General features: G+C 37.2%; 4 protein-coding genes and 1 long non-coding RNA gene across 5 annotated transcripts in view; 2 read left to right on the top strand and 3 right to left on the bottom strand.

Moving 5' to 3' along the window:
• The window catches only part of LOC113666490 (serine/threonine-protein kinase 26), an 8705-nt gene extending 3292 nt beyond the window's left edge, over positions 1–5413 (top strand). The window contains exons 5-12 of the mRNA XM_027182281.2: positions 223–331; positions 491–648; positions 1121–1306; positions 1802–1950; positions 2205–2346; positions 2994–3071; positions 3856–3992; positions 4605–5413. Coding sequence (XP_027038082.2) covers positions 223–331; positions 491–648; positions 1121–1306; positions 1802–1950; positions 2205–2346; positions 2994–3071; positions 3856–3992; positions 4605–4608 — 963 coding nt within the window. The 3' untranslated portion in view covers positions 4609–5413. The remainder of the gene's footprint in view (positions 1–222; positions 332–490; positions 649–1120; positions 1307–1801; positions 1951–2204; positions 2347–2993; positions 3072–3855; positions 3993–4604) is intronic.
• Positions 5414–6412: 999 nt separating this feature from the next.
• On the bottom strand, positions 6413–10344 carry LOC113666496 (TM2 domain-containing protein 3). The gene is made up of 5 exons (XM_027182285.2): positions 9956–10344; positions 9494–9586; positions 9032–9098; positions 8384–8459; positions 6413–8032 (listed from the first exon to the last, which is right to left on the bottom strand). Exons 1-5 carry the CDS (start codon positions 10295–10297, stop codon positions 7864–7866), a joined length of 747 nt encoding a protein of 248 aa, XP_027038086.2. The 5' UTR covers positions 10298–10344; the 3' UTR covers positions 6413–7863.
• Positions 10345–10368: 24 nt separating this feature from the next.
• LOC113666489 (V-type proton ATPase catalytic subunit A) lies at positions 10369–21087 on the top strand. Its single transcript, XM_027182280.2, has 17 exons — positions 10369–10582; positions 10713–10756; positions 11766–11850; positions 12151–12216; positions 12532–12575; positions 13104–13205; positions 13831–13968; positions 14150–14206; positions 14540–14634; positions 15248–15410; positions 16325–16433; positions 16754–16876; positions 17634–17812; positions 18115–18258; positions 19156–19215; positions 19388–19654; positions 19892–21087. The coding sequence occupies exons 1-17, from the start codon at positions 10498–10500 to the stop codon at positions 19982–19984; spliced, it is 1854 nt and encodes a 617-aa protein (XP_027038081.1). The 5' UTR covers positions 10369–10497; the 3' UTR covers positions 19985–21087.
• On the bottom strand, positions 20913–24760 carry LOC149044126 (uncharacterized). Its single transcript, XR_016187413.1, has 2 exons — positions 24400–24760; positions 20913–21595 (listed from the first exon to the last, which is right to left on the bottom strand). It is a non-coding gene; the product is annotated as an uncharacterized LOC149044126 (long non-coding RNA).
• LOC149044127 (uncharacterized) lies at positions 21695–24377 on the bottom strand. The gene has a single exon (XM_089208686.1). The coding sequence runs from the start codon at positions 24014–24016 to the stop codon at positions 22181–22183; it is 1836 nt and encodes a 611-aa protein (XP_089064812.1). The 5' UTR covers positions 24017–24377; the 3' UTR covers positions 21695–22180.
• Positions 24761–24832: the final 72 nt, after the last annotated feature.

Consider the following 24832-nt stretch of genomic DNA (forward strand, 5'->3'; position numbering starts at 1 on the left):
TTATTGATCTTTTTTTACACACATCCCAGAATTCCCAAATTTGTTAGATTAGGTTGTTTAGGTACCATGCAATCCTTCTCAGTTAACTCTCTTTCCTTCTGTTAAGACCTTGCTCTTCTCAGAAATATGTTGAGATATTTTACTGGAATTGTATGGTGCACTTTCCCATTTTGTCTGTTCAGCTGTACAAAAAATTCCTTGCTCTGATTTGTTTATCATTAGATGAAAGCTGGCACATTTGAAGAATTTTACATTGCAACTATCATTCGTGAGGTTCTAAAGGGCCTTGATTATCTCCATTGTGAAAAGAAGTTGCATAGAGATATTAAAGGTATGTCAGGATTATCCATGAATAAAGTTTCATGTACAGTACTTGTATATTAAGTGTACCTTTTCCTTTTCTAATCATTGCATTAGTAGGTGTTATGCAGCTGTTTTGATCCATTTTTTGATAGTTGTCTGAAAGGTTGTTCGTTTCTTGTTTACTTAGCGGCTAATGTGCTGATGTCAGAAAATGGTGATGTTAAGTTAGCTGACTTTGGTGTGGCTGGACAGCTCACAGACACATTAAACAAAAGAAATACTTTTGTTGGAACACCATTCTGGATGGCTCCAGAGGTGATCAAACAATCTGCTTATGACTCAAAGGTATAATTGCTTTGCTTGTCTTTATCTCAACTATAGTATGCTTACACTGTAAGATTTGTCTAAAGTTGGACTTATGCGCAGCTGTACACACATGCCAATTCCATAGTTTGATGTATGTTTTCCAAAATAGACTAGCTTTTCTCCGCAATTTTTTAAAGCATCTGATGTAAAAAATTAACTGTATTTAACTCTTGAATTTGCATGTGCATTTTAAACAATTGCCTAATAATTCAGTGAATTAACTCTACAACTCCTAAGATCTGATTGTTAATTCTCCCCTTTAGCTGTTACACATGTCCTTGTGAAGTATTCAGAATTTGGAGTAAGATCAAGTGAAGAACTTCTACCTGATAATATTGAATGTTCTCATTACTATTTGCTGGGTAATGTTTGGATATGATAGGAAGAAGTTACATGTTTATCACTTATGGGAGTTAAAAGGTTAATGTTAAAAAAATATATTTTTTTGTAGGCTGACATCTGGTCTTTGGGAATTACTGCAATTGAACTTGCGAAAGGAGAACCTCCTAATTCAGATCTTCATCCCATGAGAGTTTTATTTTTAATACCAAAGAATAACCCTCCAGAACTGACTGGAAACTTCAGCAAAGCATTCAAGGAGTTTGTTGCTATGTGTCTTAATAAAGATCCCAGTGATGTGAGTGTATTTTGAACCATTTGATTCCCTAATCAAAAGGGTTTTGCTATACAGGCCTGTTTCTCGTGCTCTACTGACACTCACAAGGCCCTATAGAGCATCAGTAAAGACATTTGCCTTTGTAAAGCAATGGGATACAACATGTTTATGAAAATTATTGAAGGTTATCTTTCAGTATTTTTCATAGACTCTCTTGACAGTTTTACAGAGTCCATTTAGTACAAAGTGCACTGTGGAAGGGAGAATACTATGTAGTGTGAGATACTGTTCTTACTTAGCACTTAAGTGAAAATGAAGGAAGAAAAATGGATTAGCATTCCATCTTCAAGGCGAGATAAAATCACAAAGCTAACAAAACAAAAAAGAAAGAAAAAATAACAGTGACAAGGAGGCCAGAGATGTGTGCTCTTTTTCAGGAAGCTTTTATCATTTTTAAACATGTAGAATGTGCACTGTGTACCAGACAATTTATCCTAAGCATTTATTTGTCCACAGAGACCTACAGCAAAAGAGCTTTTAAAGCACAGATGGATTCGAACTGCAAAGAAAAATTCATACCTAGTGGAATTAATAGAAAGGTATAAAAACTGGAAACAGAAATGTAGAGATGATGATGATAGCAGCTCAGGAGAGGAAAATGAAGAGTAAGTCATTTTTCTTAATTTGTCATCTTTTCACCTTTGCCATCGAACAGAATACAATGTATATGTGTGTTGTGGTATTTTTAATTTAGTAATTTCAGGTAGATGGCACATTGTTGTTTAGGTTGGAAATTTATAATCAACCTCTTTTCACCAAAGTGCCTCTTAAATATGGTCAAAAGAAAAAAAGAGAAAAAAAAATGGCCAAGTCAGGGGTAGTAGTTTTTTTTTACTGTTACTGTGGTCATCTTTTACAGAGATGGAAATAGTTCTGGGGGAACCTCTAGGTGGATTTTCCCTCCTGAGAAAAATCCTTTTGTTGGAGGAGAAGGTGAATCATCACTCAGTCATGAAAATGACTCCACAGCAGCACAGTTGAATAACACAAATACTTCTGAAGTAAGTTTTCTCCGTCTTCTCTGTTGTGTCTTACTACTGTATTTATACTCATGACATTTCAATTTTATGAGGTAACAATGTCACTCAGGGTTCAGACGGGTCCTGGAAAACCCAAATAGTCCTGGAATTTTATTTCGACATTTTGCAGGACTTGAAAGTCCTTGTTCAGACAACAGGTCTGAAAAGTCCTCGAATTATGTTTAGTTCAAACACTAATTTTTTTTCAAAATTTACATTATAGGAATTGTATGTAGAGCATATGAGGAGAACTAATTTTGAAATATTTGGAAATTAAATGATTTAAAGTTAAATTTGGAGTCCCTGAAAAATCAATCTGAGTCCTGGAAAAGTCCTGGAAATTTGTTTCTGAAAAAGGGTACAAACCCTGCAAGAAAATACCGCCCACAACAGCACTATTGAATAACAAAAAAAAAACACCCCAACCTCTACCAACCTCAAAACTTTAATTCAACTGAAAAAAGTGATTTTTTTACTCATTTTGTTTTGGCAAAATAATGTTACTACTGTGAAACTTATTTTAAGGGAAAGGACAGTCAAAGTTGATCCAAATATGTTGGAGTCCGAATAAGTTGCACTCCTTTTTTGTGGTACAAGTACTAACCTTGCTTCTGTGTTTCAACTTTTAGGTACCAAAAGACAAAAGTAAAGGAGAAAAACCTCCATCAAAATATTTATCAACCGTTTTGATACCAACACTGACCAAGGTAAGCATATGCAACCGGTTTTTTTTTTACTTGTCTTGCGTAACATTCTCTACAGCATTGCTACAGGATGATCAGTCTCTCTCGAGGAATTAAGTTATTTCGCCAACACCTTAAATCGAAAGGGAAACTGTAGGAGAGATCTTAGTGTGAATTAACTGATTCCATACTGGTAATTTTGTTGGGGAAAAACTATTCATTCTCATTGGCTGAGTGAATTGCCGTTCTCAGATAGCACAATGTACAAGGGAGGTATTTCGGTTGAAGAGAAGGTAACAAACTGGTTAGTAGGGCTTTGAACTTTTCTTGCAGCTAATGAAAAAACACGTTGAGAGAATTGATTTTTTTATGGAACACATTCGTTTTGACCGAACGCCCAACTGCATTTGCTGGGTATGGACAAAATTATTTTTGTGTGTTACTGGCGTGCTTTGCTTCTGCATACTTATGAAAAGCTATCTCAACATAACAAAAATAACAAGCGATTACTTGATTTTTCTTGTGCAATTTGGAACAAATGAGAACTCTTAATTTTGTTTAAGACTACGGATTGCACTCACCCTACGGGCTCGTGGAATTTTGTTTTTGTCTTAGTGATTATTTTTTCTAATTGCACTTAAAAGCCTGTGATTTACTGCTTATATGTAAATTCCCAAAATTAAAACTTCGGTCTTGTCTTAAACACGGCTCGAGTTAAAATATGGAATTACATGCAATAACCCTATGTTATTCATTATGAGAGTAAAGAAATCTTAGTGACAGTGTTCGTGTTATTTTCTTTCTGCAGCTAAATAAAAGTCAAGGTGGCCAGGGACGATCTGTAGAGCATCTTATGGATGCATTTAAATCAATAGAGACGACCTGTCCAGGCTTTAGTGACAACTTTGTAGAAAAGATTGTAGAGAATGTAAAACGGTCTAAAAGGTCAGTTGTAGGTTTGGAATTTTGCCATCTGACAGAATTATCAAGGTTGATTGGACCTGAAAATGTACCCGTACAGTCTATACTTCTTCCGCTGGGTTTAAGCTGCATTTGCACCAGCACATTATTGTCATTGGCAAGGGGATTGTTCTTGGAAAATTTAGCGTGGTGTCCCTATCTTTAAACTAAGCTACCAGATTTTTAGGAAGGTTTTGAGGGAATTTATTACATTTGGTAAACTGATGTGTCCCCTGCAGTAGCAGTGACCCAGCACATAATGACAGGAACATGACCAACGGGTCGAACTGAACGACGAAACTTTACCGACGGGTCGAAAACGACCAATCTCAATTGAACACATCTCCTTTAGTCACATACACAATGCCCAGTAACGTTGCTACAAAACCAATGAATCAGTCTTTGCAAACCAGAATTGACTCTGATGATGACTTCCGTCCAGGTTGTCAAAGCGTCAGTCACCGCATCAACAGACATCAGTCCGAGAGTTTTTTTTTTTGAGGGTGGAGTGGGTGGGGGAGCTTATTGGAAAGTTAATGCTCAAGCCGGGAGGTGCGGATTAAACCGAATCTGACTTAAAGTTTGGTCATTCTACAGGTGATAACAAGATCAAGAACAAGAACGCAAGGGACCACTTTGTACAAGTCGCGCGATCACTTCATCAGCTTTAACTTATTCCTTGTTAAAAGATAACATAACTTTTATCACAGAACGTTTTAGAGAGAGAAATTGTACAGTCTAGCGTATCGCTTTTTTTTTTTTTTTTTCATAAAGTCGAATGAAAGTAATAAACCAATCCTAAATAGAGTTTAACACGTTTTGTAAAAAGTTAATCAGTAATCAAGAATGCAAAGAAATTCTAGATCACAGTATTTTAGGTGTTCTTTGCTTAGATTTCAGCTTTGGAAAAAACAAAAATATTTCTTAGCTTTGTTTTGTGTATTCTGTCGCCATTGCGCCATTTAGTTGTTTCTTTGTTTGCTCATGAAAGAGCACTGAAGATATGTGCAGCCTCTCACTATCATCAGTCCAGGGGTTGAAATCTTTGTAAACTTTTTCTTTAAAGCATTTCTATTTTGTTCGTATATCATTCAGACACCATTACAACAGTTTTGGTACAACATGTAAGATGTACTTTGTAATGCTTGCGTCACGTAACAGCTCAAGACCTTGCTGTCTGTTATTATCCAAACGAAACATGATCACCGAAATAGCTTGTTTTCTCCTGGGTTTGTACCCCTCCAATGTGAGATTAAAAATTAGAGTTGCGAAGGACTGCAAGAGATCAGAAGACGGGAAAATAATAAAGATAATGAGGGTTAATATTTGCTAAATACTGGTAGTGTTTGCAACACTTCTGTTTAAAATTCTTGATCGTCAGTAATAAAAACTTCTTGATGTCTCCACGAGTTTCTGCACGTTGGTTATACCATGGTTGATATAGCGCGCTAACTTTTAATTATGAAAGTAAGAAATACCAAATACTTTGCATTTTACATATTTCTTTGAACAAGGCGAATTGTTCAGAAATCGTGAATAACATTTCCTTTAACTGAATGCACAGCATCTAAAGACTGTTTGGTCGTGGTTGCTGTCGACACGTGAAGAGTGGCAAGATGGGCATGATTCACTTCATGATAGCAGCCTTACTCTACTTAAATGGGAGAGTCTTTATGGAAAGAATCTGTAGATCCTTCCACTCTCTAGTGGAGTTAAATTATTGGGTTTGCCGGATTGCCTGGGTCAGGTAACATGAAAATATGATAGCACTTGCTAACAGGGAAAATCCAGAAAAAAATGAAGTGAATTTAGGCACTGTACCTTCTGGCGCCTTCACACTGCTTCAGCTTTTCTCGTTTTCAATAGCATGAAGCGACTGGAAGTTTTGCAAATGCTACTTCCTCTAACATTTCGTCAAGTATCCCTAAAAGTTTTTTGTTAACTGTTAATACTCTTAGGTGGAGAATTGCATTGAGAAAGTAAAATGTTTTACCCAAGAAAAGCACCGCGAAAAGTTTGATGGTAACTATTAATACTATTAAGCGGAGAATTGTAATGGGAAAGTAAAGTGTTTTACCCAAGAAAATAACGCAATAAATGGAAGCCAATAAACCGGCCTGCTGGTTCAGTACATCGGCTTCGCGTCCTCGACGAAATAAACGAATCTCGGCTCAGCGAAAGCAATGCATGTGGAGAACAAATTCTCCTAGTTAGGAAAATTCAAAGGATTGCAATTCGAGGTATGATCGAGACAAGGAAACCTATTTTTCTATCCACACCATCCGCTCTTTGCCCTCGGTAGTACGTGATAGCAGTACTGAAGCTTCAAATGCCAACTTGATCATCTTATAGAGCAGTACCATATCTTAAAAAGAAACCTCGTGCTGGAAAAAACGTAATACACATTCTGGTATTCTACACTTTATTCTGGTTGCACCTATGCAAAATTTTGAGTATCAAACATGTGCCTTAGAGGAAATTTAAAATAGGCAGACAGAGCTGAAGTTTTCTTAAGTTTATTGTTCGTTATCGAAGATAAAATCCTAACTATCCTCGTTCTTCTTCGTTTACTCTTACCTCTTTGAGTTTTCTACCGAAGCAGGCGATTATTTCAAATTCCATTTTATTTACGGGCAATTTTTCCCGATGTTCCAAACGACTTTAGATATTAAGACAGCTCTTTCCGAGGACAGTCCAGGGGGGCCCTGATGGATTCACGAAATTTGGTTCAAAATATCGTTATAATATAACTTCAGTGTAGTGCCTTTTAGGGTACTTTGGAAGTCTGATTCACCATGGTAATTATTTTTCCCAGAGTGTTGCTGTCAGATCTCTCTTAATCTTTGTTTGGCTGCTGGGATCCACATTTAATTTTCATTTGGAGGAGTCAAAATCTGATTGAAGCAAACGAGTCTTGTCAGAAGTCCTTCTCTGAAATTGGTGGTCAGTGCAATTCCATAATTACATGTAGGTTGACACATAACTCAAAATTCTGGCCTGTTCGTTATAGAGCAGGTTACAACAATTATCCTCCTCCCTTTACAACAATATTCAATGTATATTTGCCACCTAAAACTAAACCGTTTAATGTCTGTGGTACCAAATAAATCTAAGCTTTAGAGACGGAGCTACTCATTGCACTTTCAAAAACAGTTATTGGGCAACAAAAAGAGTGTATAAGCATTAACTATTGTCTTCATTTTCTGCCACACCTTTTTCAGCTTAGAAAGGGCAATATGATTCTTTCTCATGGCAAATCAAAGCAAATAAAGTGATGCCTAACATTTCACACTAAGCGTTGACAAAAATGCTCTCTTAAATGACCAAGCATGGCAGTAGTACAAGTCATCTAAGTCTTCCATGAAATGGCTGTATAGTGGCATGAGAGCACATACTAAAAATACAACAGCAATTCTGAGGCCAGTAGTTCTAGTTTTCTGAGTAGAGTTTAATGTAACACATGTAAAGAGATGGTTCTTATGCTCAACATGCAATTTTGTCCTGAGACGTTACTGCAGCAAGTTCTCATAATGCAAAATAAGGTACCACATTTATGGATCCCTTTCCACTTGCAGAGCTGCCTTAATTCACTTTAGACACTAACCATCCATGGGGGATGTAATGGACTTGTATGTTCCAGACTATTAAGATGGCACCAAATCTCAGAAGGCCCAATCATGCCCACATTTCAAAGCCTTTGCACCACCCAAGCACTGTGTCCCATATCAGTCAAGAATGTTAAGTGAGAAACATCCTCTGGTCCTACCCATCCATAAGGTCCACAAATGTCTACACTCCAAGGGCTTCAAGACTGAACAGCTTTTTCATTCCTTGCAGAAATGCTTTCCTTCCAAGACTAAAATATGTAGAGTGAACCATCCTCTGGTCCAACATATCCTATAATGATGAGTATAAGGTCCACAAGGGTCCATACTCCAAGGCCCCCAAAGCTAAACAGCTTTCCAAGACCCTCTCTCCAATGTCCCAAATAAAAGCGATCCACACCAAAGCCCCCTAGAGTCAAGCTGCAAATGCAAATATGACAAATTTGAAAGTCAAATTAATTTTACAATAACTCAATACAATTAAATTTTGGTGAAATCAATGCCCTCCTTACCATACAAAGACCCATGGTTAGAGTATGGGACCTCTCACAAATCAGTTCCAAAAACTGAAACAGGGATGATTAATTTATGCTGTCCATACTTTACCCTTTCATTCCATTTTCCATGGCTACAGACAAGGCATATCACTCCAAGGTCTCTCTGAAACCTTATTGTAAACCTTCTCTGACATAAGTCTTATTTTTCTTTTCTTCACAATAGCAGCAATTCTTAGCCCTGATTCTCTCAAAAGGATAGTCACTAGTCTCTAACCTTAATAATACAGCAGTTGACCACCTATATCCTGATGTCCAGTTACACAACAGTGATTTTGAGAATGTACGATTACCTAGTCAAGATGAAAGAAAAAAAAGATATCAAAAGTAATTCTGTTGACTGTACAATCTTGGTCTATACTCTTTCTTTTGTGAATGCATAAGCCATGCTTCTAATTTTTCCTTTGTTTTAAATTATTTACACTAGTTTTGAGTGTATAAATTAAGAGACAAAACTTTGTTCAAATTCATTTATTGTTAAAATTTTCACCTGAATGTTTATTTCAGCTTTGAATGTAACCTCCTTTCATTGAAACTGCAGTCTACTCAGGAAAATCTAGCCTTAAATATTGTACTATTGTTTGCAAAATAGATTTGCTTTTGCCTCGTGATATATCTGTGCAAACATTTTTACATAACTTCCTTAATGATTTCCATATCTTATATGATTATCAGAAGGTAAATATTATCTACTACATAATTGGTTGAACTGCAATCTTACATATGTCATTTTACTTTTATCCATAAATTTGTTTGTCTGCTTGACTGTTTGAAAATTCTATAATTCATCATTTTGAATTCATCATTTCTAACCGAGCAGAAACAGAGCAGTTCATTTAAACTCAAAGTTACTTTAACAACTCACCAAGACAGAGGACGTCATCCTTTACAGTACAGTTTGTTTTGTACCTTTCTCTTGGACTGGAAACCACCTATATCAGACAAAGAAGATTCAAAATTAAATTTCTTTAAGCTCTTCAAACTTAAAATAAAAAGAATTACAAAACAGGTGAAAGAACAGTGCACAGAAACATTACACTGGTTTATATTGCAGAGGTCCCTGTATTGTTAACAACTGATGGACAAAGGCAATCTGTTTGATGCTAATAAATAAGATGCATGATTAGGTTTTAGAAATATAATGACAAAGTCAACTTTCTTTGCCTAAGACCATCCTTATTCAACACTCATCAGGAAACTAGGCTTAATTATTGAGTATTGCTAGTCAGTGTGTAGATGAGGGTATTGCTCTTCTTGTATGCTACACATGTACTTCTACATTTTACTTTATGGATTTGCTTTTAAAAGGTTAACATGAAGTTCTTACCTTGCAGCCTGACTGTTTTTCACATTCATATCGATTAGTTTGCAGTTGATAACAGTACTTGCATTTGTAAATTTTCTTGAAAGTTCGAGGTCCCTGTCAATGAATCCATTCAATTTTTTAATTCTAATAACACAATTTGATCTATATTTTCTCTCTTAGATCACTATGAATACCTGAAACACTGGTACTGTTAAACTAAATATCCTTTTTTCATTTATCAGTTCAGGTTTTATTTGCTCATGAAAGTAAAGACTAATACTTATTTACCTACAATCGAATACATTACTTCATTGATCGATTGACTGATTCAGTATAATTCAGTTGATTACTTCAACAATTAAATAGAATTTAATCAAGCTATTACTCTTAAATATATCTTATTGCTACTTATAAAAATATGTTCTCATTAAGAAAGGAAGCTGTACTTTCACATGTGTACAAGCATACCTAGCTAATACGTACCCTGCATTTGATCGAGCTGTACACCACACATTGTGCTTCTGTGTCTTTCCCATATATACACGAATAGTTCATAGTACAATTAATGCAAGAAGCACCGAGATCACGACAATAATGTCCATCAGGACACTCAAAAATCGGTTCATGTGATGAACTGTTCTCAGTTGCTGTTTGTGTAGGCGAAACTGACATTAAAATTGCAACTGATTGTGTACTTGAAACTGTAACTTGAATAGCTTGCGTAGCCTCGATACTTCCTTGGGCAAAAATTTTGTGCTGAAGAGCAATAATATCAATTATAAAAGCAGCTACAAGATGAAAATAAACCATTACGAAGTCCGCCATATTTTTCTGCTTAATAGAATGCGAAAAGTACCGGGCACGAGTAAGCTCTACTGGCCCCGAGAAACCCACGTGACTATTATATCACTTCCAAGATGGTGGGTGAACCTGCGACTTCCCCTTGTTTTTAGTTTCTAATTGACGGAGGGTAATTTAAATTAAATTGTGAGGATCTCTTCTCTAATTTTATCCAGGCCGGGGGAATGGATCTCGCGAAAAAGCTTCCCAAAATCAAAGATCAGGAGAAAGAGAGCAAGTTTGGATATGTATTCGCTGTGTCCGGACCCGGTGAGTGAGGACGCCATCAAATTCTCAAACCTCGCCAGCTTATTAAATATGCAGCGCAATTCCTCAACCTTTCCTTACTGTATATTGTTATGTTCTGTTCGCCTTAATTAATCTGTCATTTTTTTTGTAGTGGTCACGGCGGAAAACATGAGCGGAGCTGCCATGTACGAACTGGTACGTAAGTATAAAACACTCTCTGGCATGTAACCAACTCACAAAATCGAACACCAAATTAAGTATTGATATAACTCTGGTGATCCGATCAAGAATAAACAACATATTCATTTGAAAAAGATCAATTCATGCACACCTCCTCGTCGTCATATTTGAAATTCGTTTTTTGATGTAGACGTTTCCTGGGAAAAAAATTTTATGAACTGTTGGCTTTTTCTGGAAGAACCTTCAGCTTTTCCATCTTATTATACAGGCTTGGTCTAATAGCTTGTGGGTGTACCACAAACTTCGCCATAGCTTCTGTGGATTTCCTGGGGAATAAATAAATAAGAAACGGGCTTAATATTCAATGGAATTATATACCTTCCAGTAAGAGCAAAAGCTACACTCTTTATTGCATCACATTGAGCTGTGACGCTTGAGAGCCCCTTATATGCATGAGGCCATTCCTTGAAATTGCAACACTGCCCCTCTTACCTGGTGTCATACTTGAATGATCTTTGAAAATAAAAAAATATGATCATTCTGTATGATGAAATTAGACAAATTAACCCTGTACACCCTACCTGAGTACGCATATTCCCCATATTCCCCAATGAGAATTAGCTTAACAATCCAGAACTTCTGTAGTTGTTGATCATTTCCATTATTCTCATGATGTTAGTGTGTGATTCAGGGATGATATTGTAAGAAGAAATTAGATGCTAGCCACTCTTACGGGTCAAAGGGTCAATAGCATATTTACCCCCCATCCCCTCCCTAGATAAGTCAGTATGTCTTTTACATGTATTTCAATTACCAGGTTATTTTCTTGGACAGGGTAATGATGCTGTATCTACTGTTAGGATGCCAGGAGTGAGATTGTCTAGGGAGAGTACAAGAACTAGGTTGATTTTCAAGGAATTAACAGAAATGCTGAGATCTCAGCATGTTAGAGACAGATTGGCTCAAATCCTAAATCATTAGTAATAAAGTATATGATTTCTTAATGTTTTATTTTCTCATTAAGGTTCGTGTGGGACACAGTGAACTAGTGGGAGAGATAATCCGTCTTGAGGGTGACATGGCTACAATTCAAGTTTATGAGGAAACCTGTATCCAAGTTACTTGTATATGTCTTATTCTGTTCGCTAATTTCTGGTTTATTTATTTGTCTAGGGTATTATTTTGAAGCTTTGCCTTAGGCAAGAATCCATTTTTTGTGATTTGTTAGCTGGAAGCTTAGAGATGGTAAAAGACTTGGCGTAATTTGTCCATAAATTATGATTGCTGTGCAATGAGTGGCATCATTGTGATTTGGGTTGAGGCTTTGTGTTGCCTCTCTGTCTATGTGTTATCAAGTATCTACAGTGTTTTACAGAGCAAAGCAAGTTGTACCTTAACAATTCTAACAGCTGGTGTGACAGTTGGTGATCCTGTGCTTAGAACTGGAAAGCCTCTCTCAGTTGAACTGGGTCCAGGTAAGATTTGTTCTTCTAGATACCAAGACAGTGACTAAGACATACTTTCTCCTTACAATATCAATACATTATCAAGCAGACAAGTAATGAGAATAAGGGAAAATATCAGTTAGGGAACTATTGTCTGATCCAATACCAAATTCTCCATACTGACATCATAAGGGAACTATTGTCTGATCCAATACCAAATTCTCCATACTGACATCATAAGAACTGTATAGCAGACAGTAAGGAGAACTACTAGCGAGATCTTGGGGTTGAAAGAGTTAAAAGAGATCTTGCTTTAAATTTTTCTCTTTTTTAAATTATGACCAGGTATTCTTGGAAGTATCTTTGATGGAATTCAGAGACCACTCAAGGTATGAGTTGACTCTATAACTCCCAGAAGTGATTCATATTAAAGTTGTTCTAACAATATCATTACGTTATCCAGTAAACAGGTAATGAGATTGGGTAATTTTATCATAAAGATGGTATAATCTTAATGTAATATCAAATAGAAGTCTCTTGGAAATGTGTAGTACACAGCTTGAAGAGAAAGGTACCAATCAACACTTAAGGAATGAAAAAATTAATTCTTGAAACCACCATGTGTAGCTCCATGTCTCTTAATTAGCCATATTTCCTTATTATTAGCCAAGCCTTTTCTTTTCAGTTTTACATCGTACATGTGAACAGCTCCACACCTTAAAATTTGGTTTTATCAGCACATGGTCAATTGTCACTCTGCAACATTGTTGAATTGGCTTCTGCCCCTGGGCTTAGCCATTTTGAAGGGCTTCCACTTTAACAGCTGTTTATGATCATATCATATTCTGAGGAAAAATTAGAATACAATGTAGTTGTGTTAGGCATATCTCATCACAAGGCCTCCTGTTTTATCTCAGGACATTAATGAAATGACAGAGAGCATTTACATTCCTCGTGGTGTCAATACAGATGCTCTTAATCGTAGTGTTTCCTGGGATTACAAACCAGAAGGATTCAAGGTAATCTTTTTGTTGTTGATGTTGTGGTTGCTGATGATAATGGGAACAGCAATGACATTAAGGGTGCATTGATATCTGATGCATATTCCGGTCAAGTTTCATCAGATCCGACAAATCTTCACAGTCTAATAATTTGTGTAAGACTCTTTCAACTGTATCTCATCTTCTTTTTAAAATTTTATAATTTTATTTTTAGCAAAATAAGCGTAAATGCTTTCTCTACCTTTAGAGAGAAAAAACAGAATTTGAACATTATGACCAGATTTTGTTGACTGTAACCTTTGGTGAAATTTGAATCTTTTTATGTATGTCCTATTGCCTGTCACTCCTATCCATTCATCTGTTGCAAGCAAAGAAATGATCATTGCATGTGGACTGCAATTAAAGTAATTGCAGAAAACAAGCCTGAAAACAATACAATGTAGGCTTCATCAGGACTCAGACCCATGCCTCCTAGATACTACATATAGTTGGGCACTACAACCTGAGCTATGAAGCCACACACTGGGAGCAATGCAAATTTTAGAGGGTTAGTCTTTCCCATAGGGGAATCTGATCACAACTTTTTAATGAAGGAGGACTGCGATCTGCAAAGAATTATCATTTACTTTTTTGTTATTCACAGATTGGAGACCACATCACAGGAGGGGATTTGTTTGGTATTGTACATGAAAATACTTTACTAAACCATCGGCTTATTCTCCACCCCAAGGCAAGGGGAACAGTCACATATATTGCACCTCCAGGAAACTACAATATTACAGTAAGTACAAAGAATTGACAAATGTAAGGTAACCTTTGAGAACTGAAAGATGCATTGCATTAACTTTTCATTAGTAACTACAGTCATGCAGAGAGAGAGAAGATATTAATTTTCAGAGAAGAGCTTCGGTACCAACATTAGAAAATAAACATAACCTCAAGGTTTTTTCTTTTAACCAAAGGATGTTGTGATGGAGACAGAATTTGATGGAGAGAAGACCCAGCATACTATGTTGCAGGTGGGTTTGTTACTGACCCAGATGTAACATAACCTATGTGTAATCGTTTAGGAAAACTAACTTGCTTATGCTCAGGATTATTAAAAGAGAGGCAAATTGGCCCTCCCTAGCTTGTAGTAGGATGCTGCAGGACAAATCTGTCACAGATCTTTAATTCCACATGATGTGTGTACTGTAAGAAATAAATTAATGTAACTGCTTGTGACACCTTTCTGAGTGACAGTAAAGAAATGAAATCTAGCTAGATCCTTGATTTTGGTAAAGGTTGGTGATGTTAATTCACAAGAACCTTAAGCAATTCAAAGAGTTCAAAGTTTCAGAACTTTTTTTCAGATTTGGCCTGTGAGACAAATGAGACCTGTTTCAGAGAAGCTGGCAGCCAATTACCCTCTGTTAACAGGGCAAAGAGTTCTTGACGCTCTTTTTCCGTAAGTACGATGTAGATGTATCTGTTTACTTGTTAGAGAATTGATCACTGGTTATATGAGGACTTGGATACATGCAGTGGGCAGACTTTAGTTTTGAACAATAACAATCAAGCATTAATGGAATTTTTAGCCTGCTAGCAGGCCTTCATTATTAGTGCCAAAAGAGGCACTTTTTCTGCCCTCTGGAAGATTAAGACAAGTCAGGGAGAGGTTTGGTCACAGACATTTGCGGGGTTGTGTTTCTGAAGGCCTCACTTTCCAGCAAAGAAAGAAATGCTTGCACTAAAATGTGTTTATAACAAGGGCCTTCATATGGAATTGTTAGCTTGGATAACTAATTGGTATTGAGGTGCTTTTTAACCTCAGTGCCTCAATTTCTAATGCTCTTCTTTTAAATTTTACTGAAATACTGGACAATGTTTTTGTATCAGTGCAGTTCAGTACCCTAAAGGGAACTTAAGGCAGCCTCTTGCCTGTCATATTTATTGGTTTGTTTTTCTCAAATCTCATTACTTTTGTTCCAGTATGTGAATGATGAAAATAGCCACTTAGTTTTGATTTTACTAACTGAAAGTGATGTATGATTTAAATCTTGAAATTTAACATTTTCCAGGTGTGTTCAAGGTGGAACTACAGCTATCCCAGGAGCCTTTGGTTGTGGTAAAACTGTTATCTCCCAGTCCCTCTCCAAGTTTTCCAACTCTGATGTTATTATCTATGTAGGATGCGGAGAAAGAGGAAATGAGATGTCTGAAGTACTAAGAGATTTCCCTGAGGTAGATTGATTTGCTTTGTTTTATAAGCTTGTTTGTCCATTCACACATGAATCCTTTGACCCCCAAGAGTGACAAGCATCTAACTTCTCCTTACCATGTCTCCCTAAAATAACAGGTTAAGGTCAAGAGAATAAAGGAAATGATCACCAACTAAGGAAGCTCTTGATTATGAAACAAATTCTCCTTTTCAGTACATTAGAAAATATATAGAGGACAGTAAGGAGAATATGCATACTGATGTTTGGGTCTAAAGAGTCGATAGATTTTTTATTTATTTTTTTGTTTATTTATTCACTGTGGGTAATGATTGGTATCTGACCCTTTCACTCCCATACGTAAGGAAGAAATTTTTCTCCTTACAGTATCAATACAATATAATGCAGGCAAGTTGATGAGAACAGCAAAAGTATAAACTAGGGGGTTTTCATTTAATCCAACTTCAAATTCTCAGAACAAACTTTATGAGAAATGTATGGGACACATTAAGGGGCATTTTCATCCAGATAATTGGAGTAAAAGGGTCAATTGCCTTGGTTTCATTGTAATTGATCAGGGGCTGTTCATCTTGTTCAGGTTTCCTTTAGGAGGGTCTGTGGATTTATTATTTTAACCCAGTTAATCAAGAAGTACGGTAACTGCATCTTTGACATATCAATTTCAGTGGCTTGTCAGTATTCCTGAAATTGATCAAGTGGTCATTGATTTTCGAATTGTACGTGTTTGGCCACGTTTGTGGAGTACTTTTTTCAACTTGTGACAAAAAAGAAAAACAAAAACAAAACAAACGAAACTGCAGAAAATCAGTGTACTCCCAAGTATAAACCGCAGTCAATGACAAAATTATGAAGCCCTCTCTTAGATTTTGTTTGTCATCATGCTGAATAGATTGAAGACGAATCGATTTTTTTCTGCAGCTCACTGTTGAGATCGGCGGAGTAACTGAGTCCATCATGAAGCGCACAGCCCTTGTGGCCAATACATCAAACATGCCTGTAGCTGCCAGAGAAGCTTCTATTTACACGGGTAAGGTATTTGTTACAATAAGCGGACACTCCCTAAACCAACCTCTGTAATTTCTAAATTACCCTCTTTTAATTTCGCTCCATTTTCCAAACGGTACATTGAGGGATTGCAAGCATTTGATTATTTCCGTCTGTTCCTCGCGTGAGCCTACATGGTGCTGATTTAGTCTGTATCTTTCAGCTTTTTTCCACGTCCAAATATTCGTTTGACTTGTATTTCCCCTTTAAATACTAGTTTGAATAGTATTTCCGGTCCAAATACTAGTTTGACCTGTATTTCTTCTCCAAATACGAGTTTGACTAGTATTTCCTGCCACACAGGTATTACGCTGTCGGAATATTTCCGTGACATGGGTTATAACGTGAGTATGATGGCGGACTCCACATCTCGTTGGGCTGAGGCTCTTCGTGAGATATCTGGTCGATTGGCTGAAATGCCTGCAGGTACATGACTGTATTCTCACCTGTAGATCTGTTTACTGAATAAGATGAAGTAAACTAGCAGGATCTGTTCTGATTGAGTGTCTTGCAAGGCGACCTTGGAAGGCTCTGCACGACAATGTGTCAATAAGAAAAGGGCTCTTTGTCTCCTAAGATTTTGTTTTATGAGCTCCTCTCAGAATTAAACAAACGACTGTTTCCAAACACTTTTTGAATCTCGGTAGCTACAAAAAGTGAATCTATATCAGGCTTTATTGAAATCTTATCATATAGATTGTAGCGCCAGTGGACAAGATGAAGCGAATCCTGTGTTCTGATGGCTTCCTGAGCAGGCAGGATCGTCTCGGTCCATAAGAAACGCTGAAAAAGAAAAAAGAACTCGGCCAATATCCAGCCATCTTGATCTCACGCTTAGGCAATAATGCATTTGTATTTTACGAGGTAGATGACTACCTCAGAATTGAGTTAACGTTAAAATAATGAGATTTCAGGATAGGAAAAAGATCGAAGCAGTTATAAACCTCAATGGAGACGAGCAATTACGCAAGGAAACCGAAAACTAATCAATGACAAAATTTTGAAAAAGATTTTAAAAGATGCACAAGCTGCGCCTAAATTCCGTACAGACGGCAAAATTGACAGAAGTACACAACACAGAAGTACTTTTCAATTTCTCCTTTCACTCGATTCAATCATTTATGGCCTTAAATATTGATAATTCAATACCACGAAAATTGACGCGTATACTTTTCTTTTACAGATAGTGGCTACCCAGCTTATCTCGGAGCCCGACTGGCTTCGTTCTACGAGCGAGCAGGCCGTGTTCAATGCCTGGGTAACCCACAGAGGGAGGGTAGTGTCACAATTGTTGGTGCAGTATCCCCTCCCGGTGGAGATTTCTCAGATCCTGTCACTTCTGCTACACTGGGTATTGTTCAGGTATTTGTGAAGGAATGAATCACGAAGAGCAGAAAATGAGATAACTTTGATACATTTTGGAAGAGGATTTTAAAACCTGGGGACGCACTAGAAATAACCTTTAAGGAATGACCTCGAGAATGAAACATTTATAGGATTTAGTTAATTGATTTTTTTTATGCAGATGCTTGAAAGGAATCCAAAACAGAACAGATATTGCAGAGTATTTTTGACGATTCTGTGCAAACAATTTCTCTGGCCATTTATTCTCACATAATTAAGTAGGGTATAGACGAAAATATCATATTTTGCTTTTGCTTTAGGTGTTTTGGGGTTTGGACAAGAAACTTGCTCAAAGGAAGCATTTTCCATCCATCAACTGGCTGATCAGTCACAGTAAATACATGAGAGCTTTGGATGATTTCTACGAGAAAAATTACCCCGAGTTCGTGGCGCTTAGAACAAAGGTAAAGTATTCTTTTTCCGCCATTATCAGGTCATAATGGTATATTACCATTTAATGTAAACATGGGGCTTCGCTGCGCGCTACAAGCTCCGCTATGAGTCGCTAAGTAATTATTACACCTTCAACGTAGGAGAAATTTTGTTTACGAGAGGAGATTGACATATATCTTCTCCTTAGAATATCATTACATTATTCAGTTAACAGGCTTCGAGAATAGAAATACTATTCATCTAGACTTTGTATTAATACAAATCCAAGTTCTCACTCCTAATTTGTAGGAAATGCATGTCAGCCAAAAGGAAGAATTTCCAGTCAGTTTTTTGGAATTAAAATTTTAAATTTCACGACAAATTCGAGGCATACAACGGAACTAAAGCGCGTAACTGGAAATTACAGTCGAGCCTGTTAAGAGCGGCACATTATTAAGTGGTCACACTGTATTAAGCGGTCAGTTTTTTAAGTACTTTTATTTTAACTTTCACTTCTATTAAGCGGTCGTGGTTCCCCTTAACTAAGTCCCAACAGCCTTCTTGTACCGTCCTCCACATGTATTTAATGTTCACTTACAGTGGGACCACTCAAACAAAATTAAAAATAATCTTTTAAGAAAAATTTAATCCATCTTCATCCTCCGAAATCAGTGTTGATAGTATTTTTGAGCGAGTTTTTGTTTAATAAGTGGTCATGTTTTTTTTTAAAAGATTTACCCTTTCTTTGCAATGTCCCTATTATGTGGAACATGTATTTAGCGGTCACGGCGCCATTCCCCGAAGGTGACTGCCTAATGCAAAAAAAAAAAAATGAAGGCAGTCATTCCCAGATCTCTCCTTAAAAAGTAAGGTTTCCTATTAACTACAAGTTGAAGTATCTGGCGCTTGATTGTTATTTTTCTCGTCAGGTCAAAGAAATTCTGCAAGAAGAGGAAGACTTATCAGAGATTGTACAGCTTGTAGGAAAGGTTCGTAATAATTCCACTGTTCCACTAAAAAGAGGTGTTTGTCATCGTTCTTATTCTTTACAAGGAAAACATAAGTTGGATGTTTGTTCCATGTGAAGGAATCTGAGCACAAATAATCTATGATTCTTAGATACTTTTTTATATTTTGGTTTTTTGCTTCCCTGTTTTTCAGGGTTCACTAGCCGAGGCAGATAAGATCACTCTGGAAGTAGCCAAGCTCATCAAAGATGACTTTTTACAACAGAATGGTTACTCATCTTACGATCGTTACTGTCCATTTTACAAGACTGTTGGTATGCTCTCCAACATTGTAGCATTTTATGATGCGGCACGGCACTCCGTGGAGGCCACCGCTCAGTCCGATAACAAGATCACATGGGCAGTCATTAAAGAGAATATGGGACAGATTATTTACCAGTTGTCAAGTATGAAGTTTAAGGTCAGTCTGACGTATGGAAATGGATTGTTTTATTTTGATTACTCATTTTACAGATTTTTCAGATTCATTCTGTTTAGTTTCTATTTCTTTTCTCTTGAGAGGCTATTGCTCACATCTATCACCATATTCGCCAGACACAATGGCTCTTATGTTATAATGGATTTTCTCTCGAATGCGCGCAATAATGAAATGGATAGTTTTAAGGTGATAAATTCGTGTTCATTGCTTTCTTCGTAGGACCCTGGCAGTGATGGCGAGAGCAAGATAAAGGCGGACTTTGCAGAACTTAACGAACAAATGCAACAAGCTTTCCGTTCTTTGGAGGATTAGGAAATCACTTTACTTTTGAAATATGGACAATTACTTTTAATCAATTATCTCGCACAGAACTAAAATAGACAAAGAAAACAAGTAATCATAATATAAAATGTTACTCACCGAAAGGGAAGTGATCATACTTCTCATTTACCTCGTTTTCAAACTGTTGATTTATTAGACCTTTTTGAAATGATTAATAATTATGTGGTAGAGCAACCAATGTTAAAGAAACGTTGAAGGTGTGTCTGCCTCAGTCGATCTCACTCAGTATTAACTGAGGAACCTGCCTCAATTACGACTTCCATGGCAAAATATTGTGTGATCAATGGATTTTTGAAGGCAAAAATTCATGTCCTTATCAGTGAGGAATTTTTCTTTTTAGAATCGGTTGAAATGTATTATTAGTTATAAGCCAATTTCCGGTCAGAGTTATTTTCTCTCTTTTTCTTTCAATGTGTCACATTTCGATTTCTCTCAAGTCTTGTTAAAATGAAAAATTTCAAATCCAAATTAATATGAGTGGCTGTAGTTCAGACCTCGCTAAAATGAATGAGTTACGGGAAACTCATAAACAATGGAGTCCAGTAGGCAGCTCAGAAGTTAATTTTCTTGAGCCTCATAATCAAAGCGAGGCTTGAAACACATTTGAGAATCCTGTTCTTGGGCAAGAATTGCAGATTAGTGGTTATTTCATTCAAATTATCCACCCAATAGTGTCGTAAACAGTGCCCGTGATTCTGTTCGTTAATGATTCATTCTTGACGTATCGATACATAGTTAAGGTTTACGACTTTTAAGTTTCAGAAGAAAGTGGGTTAAGATACAAGACACGCTATATACAATTTTCATTTCTAAATTGTATCATTCAACTGGCGCCTATAAGAGAGCATGATTAGTAAAGACCTAGCAAAAGGCATTCAAGTTATTCCAGCATCGTGACTGTTCTTTGTTGAGGTAGCCGCAATTTTATTGAAACATGATCGTATGGTGTATTTGTAACTCTAGGATCTTTTAATTATGATTAGTATTTGTTTGTCGCTTCTCTGTGAAGAAGTCGTCATTTGACCAATGAATTTCCTGTATTTAACATAATTAAATGTTTTTTCAAAGTCGAACAAGTTCCCTGGAGAACTGAATGTGTGAGGGGCGAAATGATCAAAGGTTTCCTCCTGGAATAAAAAAGGTTGCGCAGAGATTATTTCACCTCCCTCGGCTAGTTAAGAATACACCGGAGGCATTTTAACTACCATGATAACAGACGAGAGTGCAGGGAGATAAAAGCAAAAGGAAGGGTGTCTACAAAAGAGTGTGGCCTTACAGTGGCGACCTAATATCGAGACGAAGCCCTTTCATCAATCAGTGACCTCCGTCAGATCATAAAAGTCGTTACTGAAAGCAATTATAATCATCAACTTCGTAGACCTACACCCTTCGGAAATCTTCCCAGCGTCCTTAAAGTCACATGATGTGTACCACCGCTGTTTGTTCACGTGTCACGTGCACTGCGTTTTTCGAAGGGTTTCGAAGGTTTTAGCTTTGTTAACGTTAAAAGTTGAATTTCAGGCCTATTTTGTGATCAAACGCTGACATTTTTTCCATATTGCATTGTATCGTTCAACTGGGCTTAAGGTGGTACAACCCTCAAAAAATCAACATTTTTTCATATGTTTTTTTACAAAAAGTTATCTATATCACCTAAATTGACACATGGAGACAACTGTATTTTTGCAGTTTTTGACTTGATATTTTATTATTGCTGTTGAGAATTAGCAAATGATGCCCCCCGGTGGGCAACCAAACAAGAACAGTCATAACTCTTTAACATTAGATTAAAAATTCACAAAATTTTTAGACAATGATCTTTACATGCACCTGCATGCAATGAACTACAGAAACACCTCTCAGTCATATAGAATGGAAAATATTAAAGAAAACACAACAACTTTCAGGAATTGATAAGATGAGCAATCTCATTTTGGTCATTTAACAACAAAAGATGCACCTAAGTGTATGTTTCTAGTTCATTGCATGCAAAAATATACTGAGATCTCTCACTCCAAAAATGAGAAGAATTGAATAAAACGCTGGAAAGTTATCTTTGCTAGCGTGTCGGTAGTTTCATAAAATTCGAAATTGAGAGAAAACTGGTTTAAAGTTTTTAAACTGATTTTTTCAAGACTTGAACACAGTTTCCATGAATTGAATTGTTCAAAACTGACCAGGGCCATAGCTGACTCCTTCAGTTTGCTTATTATGGTCATCTTTTCGTTTTTTAAGGCCCCTAATCACTTTGCGTCGCTTCTTGGTAGTAGCTTTGCTTTTATGTTGCGCAATATTAACTCTAAGCTGGTCTTGGAGTCTGCAACCCTCCTCGGTATATTTGCCAGAAGGAATACCAAGGGCTTGGAAAAGCTTAATAATACTCATTGAACCAATATTAAAATAAGAAACAGCATCATAAAGTCCTAATTCTAATGTCTCCCTTCCAACATAAATTTCTTTTGGAATCCTTTGCCATACCATGCCATTCAAAGACTCATTTTGATTTTGTGTCTTGCCATGTAAGCACTTCTGCAATAAGTTGTTCTCACTAAGTCGAATATATTCAGGCTTTAGCTTGGCAATAACAGGTAAAGGAAGGCCAGGTCCATGCTTAAAGAGATTTGTATGGTTGGCTTTGTCCTTTTGATACTTGCACCAACTTGCACTACCTGTTGGGCAGTGGTCATGAAGTGGGCGTGCCTCACTTGAGGCACAATGCATGAGGCTAGCATGGATAGCTTTCTTCATTCCAGCCAAATTTCCAACATTGGACCTTATGGCAATGCCATAATAGTTCTGCAGTTTATCAATTAGACTATCTGTGAGTTTCCCTCTGCCTCCATGGCCTGGATTGTCACGTTTTAATTTGCGAAGTGCAGTTCCAACCCTCTTCTGCACATGACCAATGCATTCTTTCTTTTCCACTAAAATTCCAGCATCTTGATAAATATTCTTTATCCTGGAAAAACTCTTGCTGTCCCCATCCCCATAAAATTCAGTGTACCTGAGATTGTGCAGCTCAACAGACCTTTGAAATATGCGCTCTGCACCCTCTGGTTCCATAGCAGGTGCTGATCCCTGGAAATTTGACTTGCAAGTGGTGTGATCAGCTCTCCACATCTGATATTCGAGAGAATTCTTGTCCATTTGTTCATGCCGCTCACACTGTTTGCATCCTTGGCTTAGGGCCTCCACATCAAGAACCTTTCCTGTGTCCATAGATATGACAGTCACACAACCATTGCGTGACGAGTAGCCTCTCTTTTGCCATGTTCCGTCACAAGAAACACCACAGTTCACAGGTAGACCTTCAGAAGAATTTACATCCTTCTTGAGAGATAAAACTTCTTCTCCTGCCTTTTTCATTGTTTCCTTTGCAATCGCTTTCATGTGACGGCCGATTACGCGCGAGTTGCTGAGGAAAGCTTTCTCAGTTGGAGGTGGAGGCATGTTCATAATTGTGCAGAATTTCCTTGCACCAGCATAACCCTTTCCAAGAGTTCTCATACCATAAACGATTCGCCGATTTACTTCAAAACTCTTTCCTTGCTTTTTTGATGTGCAAAATGAATGTTTCCATCCACACTGCTCGCACAGCAAACGCAAAGTTGACACACATCCCTTCCGTTTCAAATTATCTTCCATAAACAAAAGACTGAAATCGCCGCATTCGCCACAACGTAGCAAAGAAAAAACGGACGATAGCACCTCCATATCACAGAACCTGAACCCTGTAATGGATGGACTGGTTTCCTCTTTATCTACCTTGATCAGCTTAGGCTTGGGTTTGTCTTCTTGGGAAGTTGATTGAAGCTTTCGATACGAAGCCGAAGATTCCTTCGCTTCGCTCTGATCATGTGAAATGCCGTCTGTGGATTCACGTATCCCACTCGAAGCGCTTTCGACAACAATCGACTCTTCTTCGTTAATTCTTGGACTATTTGAAAAGCGATTTCCATAAAATTTGCGCTTCTTGCGTCTCTGAGACGAAAATTTCGGCATTTTGATGATTGAAGCTCTCTCACTTGCGAAAATTCACAACTGAATGATTGATAATAACGGCTGTTCACCGAAACATATCAAAACGAGGCTGAAAGTCATTGTTGGGCCCCAGTCTCCCAATAGCTTACTTAAGACGCAATCAGCTTGCTTTGATCTGGGAGGAAATCGCACTTTTAGGCCCTAAAAGGACGCATTTAAAAATGCGTTTCCATGGCAACGGAACAACAGTGCCTTAGAAATTGCATTTTATTACTATTTCCTGACAAATTATTCACAAAAAGACATTTGGGGCTATTAAACAAAAGCCTTTAGAAGTGAAATCGAATGGAAAAAAAATGGACTCATTTTCAACAAAAATTGCATTTTTTTTTGTATCGTACCACCTTAACTTTTACATGTGCAACCCTCAATACTAACTCAAGAAGATTTATCCATTTGTTAGAAAATTGCATGGCCAATTTTTAAACTGCTCAGTGTAGCATCGGAAGTTTCCGTATAATCCCATACCATTCTCATTCATTCATTATTGTGTTCATGGTTGAGTTGCCGCCAACGCCGACGAAAATGTGTGAAAAAAGGAAAAAACCTGAGCCACACAATATATTTGTGACCATAAGAGGTCTATGTTTGAGGCGGACAGTAGACTGTGCTTCAAGGGCAGATGGAAGGTTCTGTAATTTGCTTCATCACCGCAGCGAAGCGTCTGCGTTAAAAACAGTAGGGATAGCCAACAATAAAATAAACAAAGACTTATTCTTTCTCTTAAACTTTTCTTTCATTTGGCTCGTAGGGAGGAACGGTTACTAAGCAGCATGA

The sequence above is a fragment of the Pocillopora damicornis genome, chromosome 6 (assembly GCF_964200805.1).
Source record: "Pocillopora damicornis chromosome 6, jaPocDami1.2, whole genome shotgun sequence".
NCBI lineage: Eukaryota > Metazoa > Cnidaria > Anthozoa > Scleractinia > Pocilloporidae > Pocillopora > Pocillopora damicornis.